Consider the following 25,128-nt stretch of genomic DNA (forward strand, 5'->3'; position numbering starts at 1 on the left):
TACATATTTAGAGGCAATATGATCAAATTATTACATGTTAGTTTAATTAAAAATATATATGTATTTTCTATTTGATACAAAGTTTTTGAAAAACACAGTTTTTAATCTAGAACTATGACGGGAACAAGCATCAATTTTATAGAACAGTGCAAAATTTTAGTAGTAGGTAGGTTTTTCAGCACGCATTTTTAAAGTTGATTTCACATGAATACTTTCCTAAAATTGCAAAAGAAAATACAAATAGGGAAAATTAAAATTAATGTTTAATACTTGTGTCCTGATTTGTCAATATGTGATATAAAAGGGTCTACCAACAAAAACGACGTGATGTTAAATTGAAAAACACTCGAATGGTCAAATGCGTTTGGTCTTATTTTGTTAAGTAGATAATTTTACACTATTTATGATTTAAACACAATGTCGGCCAAATGGCCCGCCACCGCTCCGTTTGCATATCTTCACCCGGTTATGCCAATTTTCGAAAACTGGGTGCAATATTTCGACCGAAATTTCGGTTATAGTGCGCTGAATGTTGTCTTCGAGCTCTCGGAATAAATAATAATACGATGATGCCGTCATTTTATAATCCTCACCAAACGGCTAATATCTGGGGATGCATTAAGCCAGAAATGGGTCTCATCTGAGAATATGCTTTTTCGTATTACAGTAGCCACCGGAGAACGTGATAATTCCCAAGCGTTGTAACACGTGACATGATGAAATGGCAAGCCTTACTAAACACACAGACAAAATTTTATAAATCCGATTAAGTACATTTGTGCGGAAAGTTAGTGGAATCGCATGCATCAACTCTTCTACCAAATAGAAGAAGAGGCAGAGGAGGACTTTAATGTCTGTGGCTATTTTTATTGAAAATATCTACGAATTTCTTATAAATTCTCATAGCACTCATATAAATAAAAATTCATTCATTCATACATATGGCTGTATGGCTGTTTTTTTATACTAACTAATGTATATGATTTAATTTAAAATTACCTAATGCTCCAGTAATAATAGCTTTTAAATTCTCCATGTTGTGACTGGAATAGTGAGGGTTAGAACCCGTTATTTGTTTGTAGTTTGTTATCCAGGTAATGCCAACACTGTAAAATTCAAATTAGTGAGTAATAATAAAAAATAATGTTACGTATCTTATATTTATAATCTTGCATATATTGTTACAAATTTCGAAATCATATTTTAATATTGCTCTTTAATTTATTTCGGAATTATTAAAAATACTTTAAATATTATGTGAGATGCGATCTTAGTAAAAATTATCATTTATATTACTTAAAAAATATTAATAAAATTATATATTTCTTTTTTAACTAATCGTTTTCCGCTTACTCTTTCACAAAGGGCTTTTGTCGAAGCACAATTGTTTATGTTTTAGAGTCCCAACAATTAATCGGCATTGGCATCGGTCACTACCGACTCAATATTATCATCTAGTGTTAAAATTATTTATTTCACGATAGTGATTTCCACGGCGAATCGCCTCTGACAACGGCACTAAGTTCAGAGGCAGGACATCTGGCAGGCTAATTGCTAATTGAAAAATATGCTGAAATCGATTTTACATTTATACCAAGTGAGAGCGAAGGAAAGTTAAATCCGATCTATAAGATCAGTATTACCCAAGGTCTCCATGAAGAAATACTGAAAATCACCATAGCCAACATCGAAAAGGCCGTTATCATTAGTCCATTTACCTTCATACCGCTGAAATCGTACGACAATGAAGCTTTGACGACGGACATTTGCTTTTCGCCAACTGAAGTGGCAATTGCGATGTGGATCATCCTTATCTACTGAATAAACAATTTCGTACATCCGTCGAGTGGGAGGCGATGGATCCGCGAATACTTGCCAAGGTTAACAAGGTGCACAAATACGATCCAAAAAGATTTATATTTCATGAGTAAGAAGTTAGTACTAAATACTATAGAAAAATTCTCAAAATTAGCTCAAGCCAAATCGCACGTTTCAGAGTATTCAGAGGTACAAAAACCCTTCTAAGAGGCCTTTTGATATTAATCGCATATTTCAAAACTTATTTTAGGTGAAATAAAATTGAGCGTTGTTCTGAATTTCGATTTTTTAAGAAATAGTAAAAGGATATAAAACTTTATTAAAGTAAATTATTGAAAGTTCTCACAAATAATATATACAATTTTTTATATATATTAATATTAAAATTATAAAAACGTATTTAAGTTCTATTTGTAAAAAATTAACATATATGTAAAATTGGTTGTTGAAATTAAACTTTATTAAAGATTCAATATCTCACCTCCAAATAGGAATCCAAAATGCGTGGTCCAGTAATTGGTTTCTCATAGCATCACCATTTTCGCAGATAAGATATTTGAAGCAAGAATAATTCACAAAAGAAGTATTAGAAAGTAGCTGAAGAAAGCGCAAAGATTTTTGAGCAATAATATCTTGCTGTAATTAAACAGGAATAATGATTAAGACTATTTCAACCTCATACACTACATATAATCTGTTCTTACTGTAAACTTTTAAACTCCTTTCCTAGAAGTAAATTCGAACCCAAATGAAAATTCTTTTCAACTAAATTTGGCTGGAGTTGAATTTAAACAAAAAAGGGTGTAACCTAACATTTTATAATCTCGCAATTTATCTGTTTACTGTTATTAAGAAAACACTTAATTCGTCCCGTTTAGCCACTAGCATAATTAAAAATCATTATAAATAGTATATGGGGGCTGAGGTAATTTCTGGACCAATTTCGTTAATTTTGGTCAAATTGGTGGTATACATTATATTCAAGGCTCTCACTTAATTTTGCTAAAATATATCACTTATTATATTAACCGATAATTAAGTGAGCGTATAGTCTCTATGTACCTTGGTGGTGAAAATTAGTGAAATCGGTTCAGGAGTTACCTCAGCCCTCGTATACAGTCTATGATCAATTAAAAACATTCACTTACGCCTGAACTTAAACTTTCTTCAATTGTTTTTACTTCTTATTGGCATTGTCATTCTATAATATTATAGTTGTTTACCTTCAGGGGGATAGTTATAGGCGATCTCTTCCTTCTGCGGATCTCTTCAATGTCTTCATCCTCCACCACTGTGTTTGTAGTGGCTGTGTGTGTAAAAATAATACTGTTTGCACTAAGTTTTTCCTGAAATTTAAATTCTATATTTATGACTGTCAAAACTCAAGGCTTTAATTCTATGATTTTACAGCAGTTAGACAGGTTAAAACTTGTAAAACAAACATCCCAAAAGATAGAAATGATAATGTTGTTAAAGCAATATCTGTAATATCTTTGATACCAATATCATTCTTCGAAGCTTCAGGTGAAAATTGAATTGACTTAAGTTTCGTATTCTTTGTTTTATAGTTCTCTTCGTAGTCTAAAAAGATAAATTTTATGTTCAATATAAATATACCAACTTATAAAATAGTTTTAAATTGACATCTTAATGTTTATTTGTAATATTATACACATATTGTAATACAGTTAAGAAGATTTAACTTGAGTTAAACGGAGAAATATTAAAGGAAAGTAAAACTTACTTTTTCTTGGTTTTTCAACAGAATCAATGAGAATATGTCTTGCTGTATGTTTTGGAACTAAATGAACTTTTCTATTCTAAAAGGCAAATATAAAAGTTATATGGAAGGAGAAAATACACTTGTTCTTATAGCTGAACTTACAAATTTGTATGGGTGCTGATATAATGCATAGCCTGTAACGTTTATAACATCTAATTCCTGATTCCGCTCATGCGAAGCATCAGAAAATCGCCGATATCTCCCCGTGTGGTTATTACAATTTCTTTATTTGAAGCAATTATTATTATTAAAGACGATAGCTGATGATTCTCAACCTACCTACTTAGCCATAATTTATACTTTAACATATCTTTTTCATTTAAAATGTCTTCTCCTGCATATTTAGTTTGATCATGTATATCGCTCCGCAAATTTACTCTATTGACTTCGTAAGGAATTCTGTCTTTATACAAATTAATCATTTTTCTGGCAACATAATTTAGTACCATAAAATTGTGAAGCATTCGTCTAAATAACAAATTTTCAATATATAATTAAAAATATCATAATACATATGTATGTATATATGGATCTCACCTGTGATATTCCATTATTTGTGTGGCCTGTAAATTTGTTTTTGAAATAATTGTGTCAGCGTTTCTGGTTTGTATTGTTCTGCAACTATTTTCTTTATGCACTAGAAAACAGCTCCCTTGTAACAATATTTAGTACATACATCATTTAAATGATTATAAAGTGAACTTATTGCTTTTGTAATAGTTACCAGGTATGGTTATAGTAATAAAACCATAAATTAAAAAATATCTTAACAAAAAGAAACACATATTTCTGAGAAGGTTAAAATACCTATGCTTAAAGTTTTCAAGAACGAAATGATTGCTGCTTACATTTCCAACCATAATTTAAGTAATATGTAACTAGAATTCCTACCACGGTCTGATAAATTCTCTATTCGCCATAGTAAACCAAGGCTAATTACTTGTAATAGCTATGTAGACATTGCAACGAAATCGTAGACGGGATTGCCAAGAGTGGTGTACAATTGTCACCCGGAAACATGATCAACATTGGTAAAGCCATGCACATTCTGTACGACGACATAGACAGGTGCATGGCAAGAAAACTCATATCTCGCTGGAAGGATCTACCGGGGTGTAAAACTGCAAAGGTTATGTGCAAAGCGGTAGATAAAAAATATACAAGGTTCCTACTGGAGCTCGATAGAAAGGGTTGTAGGACCATGGTTGGCATTCTTACCGGTCACAGCCTAGTAGCGGCACATCTTCGCTACTTTAACACGTTTAAAAAATAAATTTACTGGACGGCCTTTATAGTGTCTTAAAATCTACTTATCGTCACCTAAAATGCAAAAGGCCGTAACTAACATTTTTCGCATTTTACAGGAGAAGCAAAAAACGTTATAGATTAAAGACTACTTAAAGCTAAATATCCAAATTGTAGAGTTAAGCTTAGAAAACAAAGACGGATTTGTTTCTGAAAACCAAATTAATGGGAAAAAAGCAGTTTTTAAGAAATGTTAGTTACGGCATTTTGCACTCTATTTTTCTGAAACCAAAAAGCCGTAACTGCTTGAAAAAAATTGTGTATAAAATTAAAGCATGGTTAAAATAAGAAAATGTGCTTTTAGGCTGTAACTAAAAAAGTTTTTAACAAGTTATGTCTTTTTGTATCTATTTATTGTAAGTATTTTAACACAAAAGAAATTATTTAATTAATACATTTAATTTGAGAAAATAAAATTAAATTAAACTGGTTAAGAAAAACAAAATAATTCATTTGAAAACAACAAAACCTGCAATACAAATAGCAAATTAGAATAGGTTTAAGATGTAAAGGGTATACTATCATAAAAGCTGTGGCAGTCAGCCGGAAGTAAAAATTTAAGTTCCTGCAGGTGTTCCCATTTCTTTTTGGATATTGATATTCTTTCGGTATATAACTGTGAAGGTTCGATGTCCCTAAATTTTTGTTGTGTACGTTGTGGCAAAACGTTATAATCGTCGTTGATATTTGTTATACTCTCGCAACAAAGTTGCTACGAGAGTATTATAGTTTTGTCCACATAACGGTTGGTTGTAAGTCCTAAAACTAAACGAGTTAGATATAGGGTTATATACAGTCAAACCTGGATAAGTGAGAACTGCATTAGTGAGAAAACTCTATAAGTGGGAGTAATAGCTAGGACCCGTCATTTTAAGCTTCCAAAACCTCTATTAGTGAGAAACAAAAACCTCTGTAAGAGAGAGTCGTTTTTGCCTCATAGACCTCCGTAAGTGAGACTGCTACTTATCTGGTCTCTATAAGCGAGAGACGAACTTTATTTACAAGTTTAACATCTGCAATTTTATGACTCATTCTTAACTTTTGCAAAACTTCCGATCATTGTTTTGTATTTTTTTCGTGGAACTAAAAATGCTGTTACTCTATGGCATTCTTTTCGAATGGACACGTGTGCTTGTTTACCGTCCTGTTTGTCGGACTCACTCAGTTTATAGTTATCAATTGCGAAGGAAAGTTCTGCTCTGCATCATGTCAAAAAGAAAAATCAAAGTACTGTCTTTAAGTGATAAGCTTAAAATAGTGAATGCGTTTGAATCCGGAAAATCGCGGAATGAAATTCAGAGTGAGTTTACATATGTACATATTTACTACATTCGTACTTGCTGTGACTTGTTATTGCTGCGTACCTCTATAAGAGAGAAACACTACATATGTACGTGCATTAGCGAGAAACTCGGGTTAGTGAGAAACCTCTTTAAGCGATAATAAGATTGTGCTCCCTTGAACTCTCGCTTATACAGGTTTGAATGTATATCAAAATGATCAGGGTGACGAGAAAAGTTCAAATCCGGATGTCTGTCCGTCCGTCCGTGCAAGCTGTAACTTGAGTAAAAATTGAGATATCGTGATGAAACTTGGAAGACGTATTTCTTGGCACCATAAGAAGGTTAAGAAGGGCGTAATCGGACCACTGCCACGCCCACAAAATGGCGAAAACCGAAAACACTTAAAGTGCCATAACTAAGCTATAAATAAAGTTATGGAAGTAAAATTTGGTATGAAGGATCGCACTATGCAGGGGCATATGTGGATGTAATTTTTTTGGGCCTCCGCCCCCTACTAAGTTTTTTGTACATATCTCGCAAACTACTAAAGCTATATCAAGGAAACTTTCTGGAGTCGTTTCTTTTGGGTACTACCCTTATTCAGTCTAAAAAAGGAGAAAATCGGATTATAACCATGCCTACCTCCCATACAAAGGTTATGTTGAAAACTACTAAAAGTGGGTTAACTCACTAACGAAAAACGCCAGAAACACTAAATTTCACATAAGAAATGGCAGATGGAAGCTGCACTCAGCTTTTTTTACAAAATGGAAAATAGGCGTGGCATTGCCCACTTATGGGTCAAAAACCATATCTCAAGAACTACTCCACCGATTTTAATGAAACTTGGTTTGTAATAGTTTCTTTACATCCCAATGATATGCTTCACAACCACGCCTACTTCCTATACACCAGAACTTTGAAGACAATCTGAATCGTTTACTTTACAATATATAAAGTAAGCACTAGTAAAGATATCGATGCAGAACTTTGCACAAATACTACGTTTATAGTGTGGCAGCCCCATTCTAAAAATCAAAATCGGACCATAGGTTTCCAATGGACTTTATACAATATAAATTGCGAGAGTATAAAATGTTCGGTTACACCCGAACTTAGCCCTTCCTTACTCTCGCAACAAAAGTTGCTAAAGAGAGTATTATAGTTTTGTTCACCTAACGGTTGTTTGTAAGTCCTAAAACTAAACGAGTTAGATATAGGGTTATATATACCAAAGTGATCAGGGTGACGAGTAAAGTTCAAATCCGGATGTCTGTCTGTCCGTCCGTCCGTCTGTTCGTCTGTCCGTCCGTGCAAGCTGTAACTCGAGTAAAAATTGAGATATCTTAATGAAACTTGGAACACGCGTTCCTTGGCACCATAAGAAGGTTAAGTTCGAAAATGGGCGGAATCGGACCACTGCCACGCCCACAAAATGGCGATAACCAAAAACACATAAAGAGCTATAACTAAGCCATAAATAAAGTTATGAAAATAAAATTTGGAACATAGGATCGCATTAGGGAGGGGCATATTTGAATGTAATGTTTTTTTGGAAAAGTGGGCGTGACCCCGCCCCCAAATAGGTTTTATATATATATATTGAAAACCAATAAAGGTATATAAACCAAACTTTCTGCAGTCATTTCTTTTCGCCGTTTCCTTATACAGTCCAAAAATGAAAGAAATCGGATAATAACCACGCCCACCTCTCATACAAAGGTTAGGTTGAAAATGACTAAAAGTGCGTTAACTCACTAACGAGAATCGTCAGAAACACAAAATTTCACAGAAATGATAGCAGAAGGAAGCTGCACTCAGATCTTTTTACAAAATGGGAAATGGGCGTGGCATCGCCCACTTATGGGTCAAAAACCATATCTCAGGAACTACTAGACAGATTTCAATGAAATTCGGTATATAATATTTTATTGACACCCTGATGACATGTGTGGAAAATGGATGAAATCGGTTCACAATCACGACTACTTTCTTTATAACTCACTTTTGAATGCCATCTGAATCCTTCAATTTATAACATATACATTAGGAACCAATGATGATAGCGAAATAAAACTTTACACAAATACAGTATATGATCTGTGGCATCACTTGTGAAAAAATTGTCGAAAACGGACTATAACTTTTCAAGGCCCCAGATATCGAACATGTTGAACTCAGCGCCTAAGGTTAAATTTTAACCGAAAATATGGGTAAATCTCTCAACTAATTTAATGTAATTAAGAGGAAATTGTTTTCTTCCAATAGTGTGTATCTGTTCCAAAAATTATTAAAATCGGGTCACAACATCTCTTAGCTCCCATATACATAATTATAGGTTTCGCAAAAATATCATCCGCTAGCTCCCATATACCTAATTAAAGGTTTTTCAAAAATTCGTTGGGCTTTATTACACATATATGTATTGGTTAATATGTGATATATCTTAGCAAAATTAAGTGAGCGTATAGTATTGGATATAGTGTACTTTGCTGGTGAAATTGAATGAAATCGGTTCAGGAATTACCTCAGCCCTCATACACCATATAGGACGATTTTCGTTATTCTATTAAACTTTATGCCGAATTTATGGGTAAATTTGTGCGTGATCTTAATAAAATTTCTTCAATAAATTGCGAGAGTATAAAATGTTCGGTTACACCCGAACTTAGCCTTTCCTTACTTGTTTTATAATAAATTATTCCAGATGGATCATATGGCAAGGCACGGATCATATTAACAGTTGGCTCTCCGGATTTTTTGCCTGTATTTATGAAAGGCAAAACACAATAACACAATTTGATAAAGAATGAAAGATAATGAAAACAACTGTAATTACGGATAACACAATGTGTCACATTGAAATTGAATCAAAGATAATGAAAAAAGGGTAGTTACTGCTTTTTGGTTTATGAAATTGTTGAAGTTGTAGTTGCGGCCTTCTAATTCTCGCCTATAAAGTCGTTATTTTTGGACGTATGCATGTAAACTTTGCTGTGTACACGTGTTTCGGTTAAGTACTTCATAATCAATCAAAAAGTCAATTTTGAATTGTTTGTTAGTTACGGCCTTTTGCATTTTAGGTGACGTTATATTCATAGTAAGCTTCAGATTGTAAATTAAATAATGAAATGCAAAGAGAAGTATTGTATACTATATTCATATCAATCCTATATTTCAATATAAATAAATTTGTTTGTATATATATTTTTTTAAAACTTAAAAACTCATTGAAGTTTTGTATTAATATAATTGTCAAGCCATTTTTCAATATCCGGAATAGCTTCATTACTCCACTTGACTTCTTCTTTTATATTTCGTAACGATGTCTGAATAATATGCTCTGCACTCTTAAATTCTCCTCGGAATGTTGTGTACAGTTGTCTAACCTTGTCATATCCTTCTTGGGAGGTAAACATTCCAGTAGCCGAATTGATTAAATTGTCCCATAGATCGGTGTTATTTTGAAATCTGTGAAATAAGTAATATATTTCGGTTATAATTTACCCTTGTTTATTTTCTTTTACTTACCGAACATTAATTTCCATCCAATTCTTTGATAAGACTTCTAAAAGTGTTTTATATCCAACAGATTCCTTGGTTAATGTTCTAATAATCATGAACAAATCCCCGTTAGAGAATAGTGGGTTATTTTGCAATAGCGTTAAATTAAGTAAGTGATGAATTTTATTTTCTTGTAAAGGACATCCAACTAATGATTTCAACAGAAATGTTCTTTCGCTCTTTATTCGATTCGTAGGGAAATGCATCACATATTCTAGCACAATTTGCCACTCCTTCATTGTACCCCATTTTAAAATTGGACAAATATACAGATTCTCAAATCTAAAAATAAATTTTTAATAATGAATTTTATATTAAAAAAATTATTTTGAATTGATATACTTACCCTATTCCGAATTCTAGAGGATTGTGATTCATCATTTCATTAAATGTACTTCGAGCTTGTTCAATACACGGTTCATATCCACATTTACAAAGAAACTCCCTCGATATTTTTTTCAAATTAGTTATCCAATGGTTTCCACTGTCTGTTCCACTGCTTAGCTCTTCGTACAATGGAGATATAATAGAAATGACATATTGCTGAAAGCAAGTAAAATCAAAGACATTTGGAACAAATTATATTTTGCTTCCTTAATATATTATATTGTAGAAATACTTAAATACCGCAAAGGATGGAACAATCAGCTGTACGAGTCATACGACATCATAGACATAGTTCAGCAAATAAAAAGACAGCTGCTGCGCTGGCTAGGTCATATTGTTCGAATGTAAGCGGAGGAATGAGCAGATTTTACTCCTTTGGAAAGACCAAAGCCTGGTTTCTCTTGGAATTTCCGATTGGCGCCAAATCGCAAGAAAGAGAAATTAATGACGCACTCTTATAGATTATATAAGTGGAGCCTACGCCAAATATATGTATGTATATGTACTATAAACGTATATGAAATATTTTATTTCGACCACTGGTAGTACTACAAGCGGGAGGAGTCATGTAAATAACTATTCCAAAATTATTTTTCAGAATTGTTTTAATTGTATCTGACCTTTGGGATCTCTCATTCTTGTAACAGCTAAAGGAATTAATTACAGCTAAGATGGTGTGTAAGGGATTCATTTATGCCTCAGCATATATATAATGATTTTCGTTATTCTATTTATTAATAATATTAAGTAAATAAATTGCGAAAGTATAAGATGTTCTGTTAGACATGAACATTTGCAACCCGTTACATCAGGGTGTCTGGAAATTTTTATTTACCAATTTTGGTTGAAATTGGTAAAGGTATTCCTGGGATATGGTTTTAGACACATAAGTAGACGACATCATACATATTCACCATTCTGAGAGAATCTCTCTTCCGCAGTCTCCTCTATAAAATTTAGTGCTTCTGGTTTTTTTCGTTTATGAGTTAACGCACTTTTAGTAGTTTTCAACATAACCTTTGTCAAACTGTCATTCTAGATAATTGTCCGATTTCGGCAATTAGCAATACCAACCCTCTCATGGTATGAAGGTTCCTCGAAATTGATTATAATCAACCCTTAGGTGCACAAAACTATTATACTTTGTGTAACTACGTGTAACTACGAGAGAATAATAATGTAAAAAGATACCTGGAATTTATGATGTACTCTTGAAATCTCGATGCGTCTACTTATCTCGTCTATTAATGTGAAGAGTGGATTCCAAACAACTGGATTACGCTCAGATTTTAGAAAAAGTGTCACATCAAGGGCAATACTGAAGGCCAGATCACCAGCATATGCCAAGTTCCAGGCATCATTAATCAATTTTGCGCTGCAAATATAAAATAATTATTAATTCTTAAGACCACCGAAGATAAAAAACTGACTATTTTTAGTCTGGAAATGTTGGAAATAGTGTATTTATTTTATTTAGTGTAATCGTATGCATGATAAAATATATATTATTATAATGGAAAACTATGTACTAACGCGAATTTTAAAACGAATTCTATTTATTTTCTAAATACGACCAGTGGAGAAGAAAGTGACCAATAAGTTTTCACCGCACAGTGCATAAAATCCAGCAGATTAAAACTTTGGATAAAGAGTACAATCTTTCAATCAAAAATTGTTCCGAACTAAGAAGAAATAATTTATCTGGACAACGATAAAAAATTGATAAGCATAGACATTTTTCAATTTCTACTTTTTCTAAGGTCTACGAGTAGACAGATTTATGCTATTTATTTAAAAGGCTTTACCGTGTCAGAGCTGGTATGGTTTCCAAATTCGATTTAATTTGTAAAAACTTTGAAATCATGTTCCAATTGTGTTCATCGTAATTTACTATAAATGGTCCTATCTCTTCAGGATTCATTATAATGAAGAAATTGCGATTTGGCATCTCCGTTAATGTTTTTTCCCTTGTTTTTTCCAACCAAATATATGGTGTTGTGTTAAGGAAGTCTAATCTGTTTTGTTCAACTAAAACTATGGGAATCCACCAAAACGTATTTTCTTGATTTTGCACGGTATGCGGGCGTTCTCGTAGAAACATTTTTTGATAAACTTTGGCTGTGTTGGAAGTATAATCGCGTTGTAATGAAACCACGGGTAAACGGTCTGTGGAAATCCAGGAATGAGCAATTTCAGAAATGTTGTATAATTGATGTCCTTCCTCGATAGCCTGGTTATTTATAGCTTCCCAAATTGTATTTGCATGAAAAATATTGCTTGACTGATTGCTAATCATTTTACGAATTCCTGATTTTAATGTGTTCTTGCTTAGTGTGTAATTAAGCATACGAAATACAAGTTCGGCCTTCAAAGATGCAGATTCCTGCTTCATTGATGTAATGCGTGAATGTGGATAACGCTTACTTAGCTCATAATATAAAGAATATAACATTGTCATGGGGTATCCTCCTTCTAAATCATATCCGGGAAAAACCTACAAAGATAGTAATAATAATTAAAATTTATTTGTCTATTAATGAAATTCGTAATATTAAATACGAATCCAATTCTTATATTTAATCGTTTCAATATTACATGCAAATTTAGCAAAGTTTATTTGAGTCTGGGTCACGAGTATACCCTAACTTGTTAATGAAACTTGGTACATATATTCCCTGGCACCCCTGGAGCCTTCTTATAATCAATTCTCTACTTCAAACACTGCTTGTTGAGTTTCTAGGACCGGACTTGGGAGATTGCTGTTGCAGGTGAGGGGCGACCTCTTTTTTTATTGTTTGACTCCGGGGATATAGCACTAGAGACCATCAGAGAAATTGTGCCCTCAAATTGATATTTAATGAGCGGAATGTGCTTTAGTTTTGGTTGAAGCACACTCAAATGCTGGCGATAAAATAGCCAGGAATTAACTACAGATGTGTATTACCCTTTATGGTGAGCACCTAGTACTTACCTCCAATGCAATGTCAACTGCTACAAAATTTACAATGGCTTTGTTTATTTGTATTTCGCTCCACCAATAAGGTGTTTTCCAAGCGCCAATCCATTGGTAAATCAACTCCTGAGTCAAGCTAAAATTACCAACTTGCTGCAGGTCGCTCTCTCTATAGAAAATAAACGAATATAGGAACTTTTTTGTTTTATATATTTACTTATACAATACCTGAAAATCAATAAACCCCAACTACTAATTGGCTGAACTGTTGAAACTTCGGGTAAAGAAACTATATTAATTTCTTCCAAAGGTAGCGAAATATTGAAATATTCTTCGATATGTTTATAAATTTTACATATGTTTTCGCAGATCTAAATTAGGTGTTTCATAAAAAATAATTTAAAAACTCCTGATTGTGTGTATGTCTGTTATTGAAAAACCTTTGTAATATCTGGTACATCTCTATGTGTCCATACATGTATTCTGGGTATTGTATCATTTAGCTCTTGTTTACAATGATAAAATTTCTCTGATTGAGTTATCACAAATCCCAGATTACACATTGATAGTGGAAGAGTTTGCTCAAATGTATCAACAACATAATCCTTATGCTCGAACAATCTGTAAATATTATAGTAAATTTTATCAATAGCATTCAGTATTTACCTTAGTGAGAAATTTGGCTTTTCTTCTATTGAAAATTTGAAAAAATAAATTGAAAGCCTGTCACGGAGAGAGAAAAGCTAACGACTGGAAGATTCAATCAATTTCCACAACACCCAGTCCTACGAATTGACAGGCGGATAGATTCTTTAAGATATATTCCGTAATCTTGTTATCCTAGGTCATAACTTTTTTCACAACTTATGGCCGAATTATTAAATAATAATTATGGCACTAACTACTACAAAATAATATAAATAATACTTACTGCGATTTGGATGACAATTTCTGACTACTGAATATTGTACCGAAATTTTTAGGTCTTATTATTGAGATAGTAATAGGAACCTGAAAAAATGAAGAATTGTATGGAAGTTATTAAAAGTTATGGAAATAACGGATTTGTTTTAATAGGAATAAAATAATTATGTTGCATAACAATTGTTTGTAGCGCCAAACCTCAGCAAATACTCGACCTATTTCAATGGTATACATGTTATTTTCTTGAAACCGTTATATCACAGATTGAAAATGGGCGAAATCGGTTAACATACACGCCTACTTCCCATATACTCTTCTCTTTCCCTCGCAGTTTGGCGCCAGTTGGAGATCCCAAGTGTAACCAGGTCGCACTCCACCTGGTTCTTCCAACGGAGTGAAGGCCTTCCCCTTCCTCGGCTTCCTCTGGCGGGTACTACATCGAACACTTTCAGAGCGGGAGTGTTTTCGTCCATTTGGACAACATGACCAGCGCGTAGCCGCTGTCTTTTTATACGCGATATTCGCCGTTGCCAATGCCCTGAGGACCATAAATCTTGCGCAAACTTTACCTCTCGAAAACTCTTAGCGTCGTCTCATCTGATGTTGACATCGTCCAAGCTTCTGCACCATAAAGCAGGACGGGAATGATAAGCGACTTGTAGAGTTTAATTTTGGTTCGTCGAGAGAGGACTTTACTTTTCAATTGCCTACTCAGTCCAAAGTAGCACTTGTTGGCAAGAGGATTTCGTGGCCGACATTGTATATATGCCATAAACATAATATTATTTTCAGGTTTTCAAACATCCGGTGTACTTTATATCGTATATATCAATTAATATGTTTGGTTACACTCGAACTTAGCCCTTTCTAGTTTACTTAACAAATTTTTTTTGCATGAAAGAATCGGCATCCGCCAAAAATTGGGAATCGGTCGGACACTATTATATATTACTTTTGTGCTGTGTTAAGGCATACCTTTCATTGTTTTCGTTTGTGTACGGTTTTATTTGGAAATGTATGTAATAAATATTGGTAAAAGTATTTATATTTGGATGTATGGTATAAAAAATTATATTTGCCTTAAATTCGGGTTCATCGAAACAAGGAAACACTCTCCTCGCTTTATTCGGATGTAAATTAGTAGCAATATAACTAATACTTTCGCTTTTGCCATTAACATTGTATCTGCCATGAAATAACCCTTCAGCTTTTGTACCAATATAGCCTTTAAATTCCATAGAGAGCTCACAACGTGATCCTTTTTTAATAAAGCTATTTAAGTGAAGTGTATAAATAGATTTCTTATGTAACTTGCTAATACGTGCAACGGGAATATCTTCCATTTTATTTTTCCTGCAAGTAGTAAATTAAATAGATTTTATTTTAATTTAAATTCTGAATGAGTCTAAAAAAAATAAATTTTTGTGATATATTCGTTACCTGTCATCGGGATAACATTTTCGTAAATAAATAGACTGATCATGGATTTCAAGGTCGCGATGTGAATGAAACGTAATCCTTTTTGTATCATTTTCCCATTTTAGCTTCATAGTAATGTTACCATGAAATAATTTATCCTCAGAGTTTATAAATAAGTCAATTGTATACTCTTGTGGCATCACGTCTCTCGGCAATCGTTCGTCCATATTTGACGAATGTGCAGCATTTAAATCAATGCTACGTTTGGTAATAATCTGAAAATCCGCATGTATATCGAAATTACTTTGATTTAATATATATCTATATACATACATATATACATATGTATATGTAATGCTCCAATCCACAATCATAGATATACGATTGTATATATATATGTATATATATATAATGATAAGTTACAAAATCTTAAATCTATTTAAAACTAGACAAGCTCAAGTAAATGATTGGGCTGTTTTGGTGAAACGTTGCTCTTTAGTACGCAGGCATATCGCTTTTTTTAGGCGTGTTTGATTGCAGAAATGTACTGAAGTATTAGTCAATGGATTTCGGTGATCTCGGAAAGGGGTAATTCGTAGACTCATTTAACTCATTTCCGCCACAAATGTATTGGTTTGAAAATAATTATATTAGACTAGCAGACCCGGCCACACGTTTTAGTGGCTAAAGTATACATTAAATTAAGTTGGTCCAATCTTGGCTTCGGCGACGATATTGATTACTCGAGGTTGATTTATGTTACGCAGCATGATTACAACTCACACTACTTTGAATTGCAAAGTACAGGCAATTTTAAATAGTTTGGGATAATTGATTACGTCATCATGGTTTGTAGCTGTGTCAACTCTCTTGGACCGAAATTCTAAATTGACGCATTAAGATCATCGATATCTTTTTTTTTCTTACCAATATAGGTACTTCAATCAGTCATTTATGGTTATCATATTAAGGTTTCATGTCAGGAAAACTTCTCTTTCTGTTGAAATGTTACTTGAAAAAGCAACCCTGCTAATGACAATGCATATGTTCGATTTCGAATTCGTGCATAATTACATGCAATATATTGTTTCATTTTCATTCTTTCTGGTACTTCTAAATAAACTGTTCAATCGTTAAGACGTGCGCGTTTCATTTAAATCCTACAGGTTATGAGCCCAGGCCCCGCTATAAGTAACGGTGAACAAAGTAAAGTATATACATAAGTTAGCAAGATGAGTACCAGATAGAGAAATTGGATGAGAATAATTTTGATTCTTGGAGTATCCAAATGCGAAGTGTATTGGTACATGCAGAGCTATGGAAACTTGTATCGGGCGAATCCCCAAAGTCAGAAGCAGGCACCGAGGGTGAGGCTGTGGCGAAGTGGACGGCGCAGGATGAGAAGGCACTTGCGATGATTACACTCAGTGTAAAACCCTCACAATTTAATTATTTGAAGAACTGTAAGACGGCAGCAGATGCATGGGAAAGGCTTAGGGAAGTGTACCAGCCAAGCGGTCCTGTTAGAAAGGTGTCATTGTATAAGAGGCTACTTAATCTCAAATTGGTTGAAGGTGAAAAAGTGGCAGTGTACTTAAATGCGTTTACCACGGCCAAAGATAAGTTGGCTGAAGTGGGCATTTCGCTCAATGATGAGCTTATTGCCATACTATTACTATCGAGTCTTCCGAAAGAGTTTGAAAACTTTGTCATTGCAATGGAAACGCGAGATAGTCTGCCAACATTTGATGTTTTGAAGCTGAAACTTCTCGAAGAAAGCGAACGTAGAGTCAACATGGGCGACGCAGTCACAAAAGTTGAAGGTAGTGTTCAGCAGGCATTTGCAGCGAAGTCGGCGCAGGGCAGCGAAAAGAAATTTGCAGGCAAACAGTCAAAAAATGTCATTTGCTTTCGTTGTGGACAGCGTGGGCAAATTGTGTTGCTAAGCGGAGCGAGCAACAAAACGACAAGTTGAAGCAACAGAAACAGTATTCATTTACTGTGTTAGCAACATCGGGCTGCAACATGTTTAACGGAACGAAGTGGTGTTTGGACAGTGGCGCAACAGCACACATGTGTTGGGACCGCAACATGTTCTCGAACTTTGTGGAACATTCTGAGTCGATCACGTTAGCAGGTGAGAACAGTTTGCAGGCAGAGGGTAAAGGCAGCGTGAAGATTTTTACAGACACTACTGTATTGACATTAAACGATGTGTTATACGTCCCGCGTATGAGGGGAAATTTTATTTCGGTCGGTCGTTCCGTTGAAATGGGATGCGAAGTCAGTTTCGCAAACAAGCAAGCTATAGTGAAAAAGCATGGTGTTGAGATTCTACGATTGAAACAAATAAACAATTTGTTTATCTTCGAAAATAAACGCAACAGCTGCTGCAGTATCATTCAGAATAGTGCAATGCTTTGGCATAATAGGTATGGGCACCTGAATTATGCGAGTTTGGCAGAACTTCGAAATAAATTGTTGGTTCATTTTTCTCAGAAGCCGGCATGTAGAACATGCATGATAAGCAAAATACAAGCACATCCACATCCAAAAGCAACAGAGAATAGATCAAAGAACGTGTTAGAGTTAATACATACAGATGTATGTGGGCCGTTTGATACACAATCGTTGGGTGGATCAAAATATTTTCTGACATTCATTGACGATATGTCAAGGAGAATTTTCGTGTATTTTTTTAAATCAAAATCAGAAGTATTTGAGAAGTTTGTGACTTTTTGCACTATGGTAGAAAGGCAAACGGGCAGAAAAATAAAAGCAGTCAGAAGCGACAACGGTCGTGAATTTATCAACAGCGCATTTAATGAATATTTTGAGAAAAATGGTATTGTAAGACAGTTGACAGTGCTGGTACATTCGGGCATGAATGCGGCGTTGTGGGCAGAAGCAGTAGCTACGGCGGTGTACTTGCGAAATCGTGCGCCAACAAAGGCGCTGAATAATATAACACCTTATGAAGCTTGGTTTAAACAAAAGCCTACAGTGAAACACTTAAAAGTGTTTGGGTCAGCAGCAGTAGCGCTAGACAAAACTCATCATAAAAAGTTTGCGGCAAAAGGTAAACGGTTGAGAATGGTCGGTTATTCACTAGTTTCAAAAGCGTACCGATTGTATGATGCGGAGTTACGTCAAGTGGTCGAAAAGCATGATGTTTTGTTCGATGAAGCAAGTAGCATAGAAAGCGTTGAGAATGAAGAGGTGGCTTTTGAATTCGGGCACATGCAGCAATACTGAAACGAAGATAATAACAACATAAGCAGTGCTGGTGACGCAATAGTTAACAACTGTAAAAATGACATCATAGAGAGTGGCGATGAAGCAAATCAGATGAGCAGCAACGATGAATATCTTAGCGCAGATGAGCAACCAGTTAAATATGCACCGGGTAGGCCTAAGTTGGTGAGAACGGGTAGGCCAGGGCGTCCTAAGAAGCAGTATAATGTGTTGAATGCAATGAACACAAGTGATGTTGAAATTCCACAAACATATGAAGAAGCGATGGCAAGATGCGAAGAACAGGGAGCACCAGGCTCTCAGTGCAAACGATACATGGTCATTCGTAGATATGCCTAAGGGGCAGTCGGTTATTGGCTGCAAGTGGGTATATAGCCTTAAACGAGACAAGCACGGCAACATTGAGCGCTATAAGGCGCGTTTAGTCGCGAAGGGCTGTTCGCAGCAGTTCGGTGTTAATTATGTTGACACATTCTCTCCGGTTTGTCGTTTCGAAACCATAAGGTTAGTTTTGGCGTTGGCTGCAGAATTAAAAATGTTCCTGCACCAAATGGATGTATGCACAGCATACTTATATAGCGAGCTGAAGGATGTTGTTTATATGAGGCAGCCGAAGGGTTATTGTAGTGGCGATAATCAGCGTAAGGTATTGCGATTAAACAAGGCTATATACGGGCTGAAACAAAGTGGCAGGGAATGGAATTCCAAGCTAGATAGAGCATTGCGTGACATTGGTTTTACTCAGTGTGAGAGTGAACGCTGTCTTTATAAGCAAGACATAAAAGGTAATCTTTGCTTGATACTTGTATATGTTGACGATCTTCTCTTAGCATGCCAGTCAAAGGAAGTGTTGGTTGACGTTAAAGCAAAAATAAGTGAAAGGTTCGAGTGCGTCGACAAAGGTTCTCTCCATATGTTTCTTGGTATGCAGATAGAGCGAGATGGCGAATTGGGCGAAATTTCAATTGGACAGCCACAGTACATAAAAGATTTGTTACGGCAACATCGTATAAGTGAATGCAGACCGGCATATACACCACTAGATGTTGGTTTTCAAGTGGCATGCGACAGCGACGTTTGCAAGAAGGTAGACCAGACATCTTATCAGTCTACAATAGGTGCGCTGATGTGGCTAGCACTTTCGACGAGGCCAGATATTTTCCATTCCGTAGCAAAGCTGGCACAGCGCAACAAAGATCCGCATAGTGAGCATCAGGCGGGTATAATGCATATATTGAGGTATTTAGCTGCAACTATAGATATGAAAATGCATTATCGTGCATGCAACAAACCACTGAAGGGGTATGCAGATGCAGACTGGGGCGGCGATAGAATTGACCGTCGATCTTATACTGGCTATGTGTTTCTCTTAGCTGGTGGTGCGATTTCCTGGAAATCAGAAAAACAAGATTGTGTTGCCTTGAGTAGCACCGAAGCAGAATATTTGTCTATGTCATCTGCAGTAAAAGAGGCGTTACATCTAAGACGCATAATTATAGAAATAGGTTGTGGTGATGTACGAACATCAACAGTGTTATATGGAGACAACCTTAGTGCTCAGAACCTTGCAAAGAATCCAGTGCACCATGCAAGGACTAAGCATATAGACATCAGGTATCATTTTGTGCGAGATATAGTTGAACGAGGTGAAATCAGATTGGAATATGTATCAACAAACCAGATGATAGCTGACATATTGACGAAGAATTTACCAAAGAAGAAGCACAGCGAGCTTTTGGGGTTATTGAATATGAAGTAAGATACAAAGCATTTGTAAGAACATCTGCATTGAGGAGGGCTGTTGAAATGTTACTTGAAAAAGCAACCCTGCTAATGACAATGCATATGTTCGATTTCGAATTCGTGCATATTTACATGCAATATATTGTTCCATTTTCATTCTTTCTGGTACTTCTAAATAAACTGTTCAATCGTTAAGACGTGCGCGTTTCATTTAAATCCTACACTTTCGAGTCAATGAAGTGACAGAAAATTGTTGGAAATACTATTAATCCATCGAGGTGTCAACTGCCAACTACTTCAACAATCGCAATTTGATATTGCTGCATATGTTAGTTGTTAATTGGCGATGCTTTATTTGTCGCCACAAATTAAATGATTTTAGGCATGCGATTAGCCCGTCAGTACAGTTGATCCAGGAATAATTGGAAGAGTCTGGCGTAAATCACCTTCTAACAGAATCCTGGCTCCACCAAAAACGTTCATCGACAATCAAGATCTTTTAAAGTCCTGTGCAATACCTCCACCGACTTCTTGAATATTTGGAAAATCTTCGTTATAGCGCTATTTTTTACGATTTTTCCGACTGGTGTTTCGTTCATTTGCAATTTAGGAGTAATTTGCAATTTAGGAGTAATTTCAGGAATGTGTCGTTTGTTTGCCTACTAACAGGTGCCAAGTTGCCCCTATTCCCGTTAACCTTGGTGATGAAAATGAGTGAAATTCGGTTCTGGAATTACATCAGCCCTCATATACTATATATGATGATTTTCTATTGGACTTTATGTCGAATATATAGGTTAAATTGTGTGTTATCTTAATAAAATTACATCAATAAATTGCGAGAGTATAAAATTTTCGGTTGGACCCGAACTTAGCCTTTCCTTATTTGTTACAAATTGTTTTGGGCTATCGACACAACCTTATACAATTGAACTATAACAAAAATATTTTAACAAAGCAACAATGACAACCTTCAAAATATAATTTTTTTGTTTTCTCTTTTTATATTTTTCTTGTCAACTCGAATAAAATTCTCTTATTATTATCTTTCTCGCATTTTTTTCATATTTACTCACTTTCTAATCTTTTTCTGGCCTTCCACGAATATTTCAAGACTAAAATTAGCCAGATCGGTTTGGCCGTTCTCATTTTTTTGCGGCACAAACGAACAGCAATTCATTTTTATATTATAGTATTATTATCAAGCGGCAATTTTTTTAATTCCGCACAGGACCATTCCCGTACCACCGTGTCCGAGTGACGCCTACAACTCTACAACGCATAGTTAGCCGCCGAGCGGCTTTTCAAAATATTTAACTCGTGATATCTTTTGAATGGAATGTCAGAATCTAATAATTCAAAAAGTTATATAAAGGTTTTGAAGGGATCTTAACTAATAAATAAATTATTTCGATAAGGATTAATACTAAGGTTTTCAAGTAGTGGTATTTCAATTAATTTTTTTTATATAAAATCGCTTATTGTGACAAAACTATAATAGTTAGAGATATGATGTCGCGACGTTTTTTGTAGATAATGATAAGTTCTATAAAATTGTAGTACATCACTTTGTTATATTTTCAATCGGAGTTTTGGTAAGGAACCCTATTTTTTTTAACTAAATATAGCCTTATGTCACTCAGGGATAGTATAGCTTTCCAACGGTGAAAGAATTTTCCAAATCGGTTCAGTAGTTTCGGTGCCTATTCGAGACAAACAAACAAAAAAACAAACCTTTCTATAAAGTATAAGTATTAGTATAGATATATGAGAGCTAGGGTAAGTATTGACCCAATTTATTCATATTTATTACCAGAAACGGTAAAATGTCATTAATATGTGATCTAATTAAATCTTTATTTTATAATAACTTTTATTAAATTTTTAAATTTACCTTAAATCCATAAACTGCAAATAATAGGTGATAAATGACAAACAGAAATACGATATTCATTTTACGGTTTTCATAGACACTGGAAAAATAAAAAAAATACATATGAGTTAGAAAATGGCATTTTGTGATATTTTACCATTAAAATGTTTTTTTTTTAATTGCATATAATTCTTAATATTCATACATTTCAGAGGAAGTATTGAACTGATGATGCCCTTTTTTGACATAGAGGCACACTTATAGAAGGAGCATATTTCTTTTGAATTTCTTTGGAATATCTGATTATTAGATTTACCGGTATTTTAGGTGATGGAGTCATATGTAGAAGTTCAAGTAAGTGAGGAAAGTTTCTAACTGTCATTCATTTGGGAGTGGCCAGGAACGATTCTTTTACATGTGGCTCAAGCAGCTCACGACTTCCGGTCTTAGACCAAGTATCCTCTGGGTAGCCAACAGACATCCGTTTGGAGGCGAGCTAAAGTGAGAAAGCGAAACCCGCTTATGCGGTTGGGCGTAGGGTTTGGGATCCACCACATAAAAACACCCCCCAATGAAAAGGAAGCAACAGCCTCGGATGAGAGACCCCAATTTTGATGACGACCACTGCAAACGTTTAAAGGACTACGAATTAAGGGCATGCATCTGGAATGTCCGGTGCGGTATATACGGCAGTCTAGAATAATAAGATATTTTGGATAAAAATTTAGGTCCTCATGTTCGATATCTGTGCCTTGAAAAATGATGGTCCGATTTTGACGATTTTAAGACGGGTTATGTCACACTTGAAATACAGCATTTGTGCAAAGTTTTCGCTGGTTCTTACCTTATATTATGTAAAAATGTGGTAAATGGGAAGTAGACGAGTTGTAAACCGATTTTACCCATTTTCAAACAATACAAATGGGATGTCAAAGAAATGCAATGAACCGAATTTCGTTGGAATTGGTCAGTGCCAAAAATTATAAAAATCAGACCAATACTTTCGCTTGCCCCTATATACTTCATATACGGATTTTGAAATTACCAGTGGACTTAAAACCACATACATATATCGGTTAATATGTGAGATATCTTTGAAAAATGTAGTGATTGTATAATCTTGGATATTATGCAGCTTGTTGGTAAAAATAGTTGAAACCGGTCCAGAAATTATACCAGTATATTATGTATACATTTATTTTCATTATTTTTGTGGACTTCATGCAGAATATATGGCAAAAATTTAGTGTTATCTTAATAAAATAAATAAATTAGGAGAGTATAAAATGTTCGGTTCCTTATTTGTTTAGTGTTGGTCTTATTCGCTGTTGATTTTTTACATTTATCTACAGTATTTAAGAAAAATCATGTTGTACGAGTGCATGCAGAAAATTTCGATACCTCGAAAGACGAGTTTGAAGAATTATCAATTAATTTTGCATTAAAGATGTTGAGTGACCTTGAGTGTCAGATTAAAAAAGTCATCTATCACAAACAATGGCATACATATAATTTGTATTTAACACAATGGATATCCAACTATTATAAATGACATTATAGATATAATATTGAAGATATCAATGCAAACGCTAGCACTTCTCATTCTCTTATGCAACAAAGATTGGAATAAGTTTCACTAACTTTTCGTATCGATATTTTTATTAATCAACAAAACAAAACAATTTGCATATAAAGAATTAGTAATTGCAAAATTGCAGTAAAGAAATTATTATAAATATTATATTTTTTATTACTTAATTACGAATAAATATTTCAATCGATACATCGCAATATTTAATATTTATTTTTTTATGAATTTGACAAACTTCTTTATTTTAATTAGATAATTGTTATTTTTATATACAGTAATCCCCGCTTAAGTACCCCTTCTTAACATGCAAGACTTTTGAGATACTTAAGAGGGAATGCCACTTAAATGAATACCGCTTAAGTGCCTCGAGGTACTTACCAAGCTTTTTCTCAAATACTTCGATGTAATATTTTTTCTTTTAGAATAAAAGTCACATTTATTTCTTATTAAGAACAAAAATACTTATTAATAACAATAAATATGGAAAAAAAAACATTTTAAAACTAAATATATATTTTCCTCAGCAATACTCAGCGCATTCAATATCAAAAATATTAAAAGGCACTTGAAAGAGGGGATCACTTAAGCGGGGATCACTGTATTACTTATCAATATACCAATAAGCATATATTTTTACAGATTCTGTTAACAACATCTAAGATGTTTAAAAATATTTTTTTTATACTTGCTTATATTTGTTTTATTAGAATACATTGAATTAATTTCATTTCTGTAAAATATGTTTTTAAATTGTTATCCAACCTCTAAGCATTTGCACTTCAAACAATATTCCACTTTATATTTTCTACTAGAAGTATTTATCAACGATGCGGCAAAAAGACTGTATTATGTATAAATGCTAGTTTTTGCATATAAGGTAAAAAAGTATATTACCGAAGCCGATGGCCTATAGCGGTATGACTTTTATGAATTCGGGCGAAATTTCATTACTTACATTGAAGACAAGACAACAATATAGGATTTAGTAAGAATGCTTGTACTTACTTGAAATATAGAAATCAAACTTAAAGAAATCGATTCGCGATACGGTGTTACAAATTTAAAATTAATAGAATTATGAAAAAATGTATTATATGTTTAATGGCTCACTTTCAATGTACCACATGCTTCGTAAGGAATTTCCAACAAACTCTTAGTTAAAAATATTATCAGTTGTATATTATTGTCAAAACATATTACTTGAAACGTTGATTTTTTAAACAAACGTTG

The 25,128-nt window shown here is 34.2% G+C and overlaps 2 protein-coding genes across 6 annotated transcripts; both read right to left on the minus strand.

Annotated features, from left to right (window-relative positions):
- Positions 1–41: 41 nt before the first annotated feature.
- Positions 42–7,728, minus strand: LOC105219605 (uncharacterized). Its single transcript, XM_054225913.1, has 9 exons — positions 4,139–7,728; positions 3,881–4,069; positions 3,704–3,824; positions 3,563–3,638; positions 3,227–3,399; positions 3,042–3,164; positions 2,300–2,454; positions 1,000–1,106; positions 42–216 (listed from the first exon to the last, which is right to left on the minus strand). Exons 1-9 carry the CDS (start codon positions 4,150–4,152, stop codon positions 176–178), a joined length of 999 nt encoding a protein of 332 aa, XP_054081888.1. The 5' UTR covers positions 4,153–7,728; the 3' UTR covers positions 42–175.
- Positions 7,729–9,321: 1,593 nt separating this feature from the next.
- Positions 9,322–25,027, minus strand: LOC105219604 (aminopeptidase N). Of its 5 annotated transcripts, none has more exons than XM_054225907.1 (14): positions 24,661–24,751; positions 22,624–23,001; positions 22,329–22,407; positions 15,458–15,711; positions 15,097–15,370; positions 14,025–14,104; positions 13,534–13,714; positions 13,322–13,464; positions 13,112–13,262; positions 11,946–12,634; positions 11,332–11,515; positions 10,100–10,296; positions 9,721–10,035; positions 9,322–9,660 (listed from the first exon to the last, which is right to left on the minus strand). In XM_054225907.1, exons 3-14 carry the CDS (start codon positions 22,386–22,388, stop codon positions 9,417–9,419), a joined length of 2,772 nt encoding a protein of 923 aa, XP_054081882.1. In that variant the 5' UTR covers positions 22,389–22,407; positions 22,624–23,001; positions 24,661–24,751; the 3' UTR covers positions 9,322–9,416. The 5 variants fall into 5 exon arrangements, with proteins under 5 accessions (XP_054081882.1, XP_054081884.1, XP_054081883.1 ...); XM_054225909.1 differs by lacking the exon at positions 22,624–23,001 and adding an exon at positions 21,511–22,137 and having other exon boundaries at positions 24,661–24,705; XM_054225908.1 differs by lacking the exons at positions 22,624–23,001; positions 24,661–24,751 and adding an exon at positions 25,009–25,027.
- Positions 25,028–25,128: the final 101 nt, after the last annotated feature.

Source organism: Zeugodacus cucurbitae, chromosome 2 (assembly GCF_028554725.1).
Source record: "Zeugodacus cucurbitae isolate PBARC_wt_2022May chromosome 2, idZeuCucr1.2, whole genome shotgun sequence".
Classification (NCBI taxonomy): domain Eukaryota; kingdom Metazoa; phylum Arthropoda; class Insecta; order Diptera; family Tephritidae; genus Zeugodacus; species Zeugodacus cucurbitae.

Excerpts from the sequence above, each read along its gene's own strand:
- LOC105219605 (XM_054225913.1), bottom strand. Across the intron at positions 3,825-3,880 it reads TATAAATTATGGCTAAGTAG|AAATTGTAATAACCACACGG; the intron begins GTAGGTTGAGAA and ends CTTCAAATAAAG. Across the intron at positions 3,165-3,226 it reads TTTTAACCTGTCTAACTGCT|GAAAAACTTAGTGCAAACAG; the intron begins GTAAAATCATAG and ends TTTAAATTTCAG.
- LOC105219604 (XM_054225908.1), bottom strand. The coding sequence starts at position 22,388 with ATGAATATCGTATTTCTGTTTGTCATTTATCACCTATTATTTGCAGTT. Across the intron at positions 11,516-11,945 it reads ACCATACCAGCTCTGACACG|CGCAAAATTGATTAATGATG; the intron begins GTAAAGCCTTTT and ends TTATATTTGCAG. Across the intron at positions 10,297-11,331 it reads GAGTACATCATAAATTCCAG|CAATATGTCATTTCTATTAT; the intron begins GTATCTTTTTAC and ends ACTTGCTTTCAG.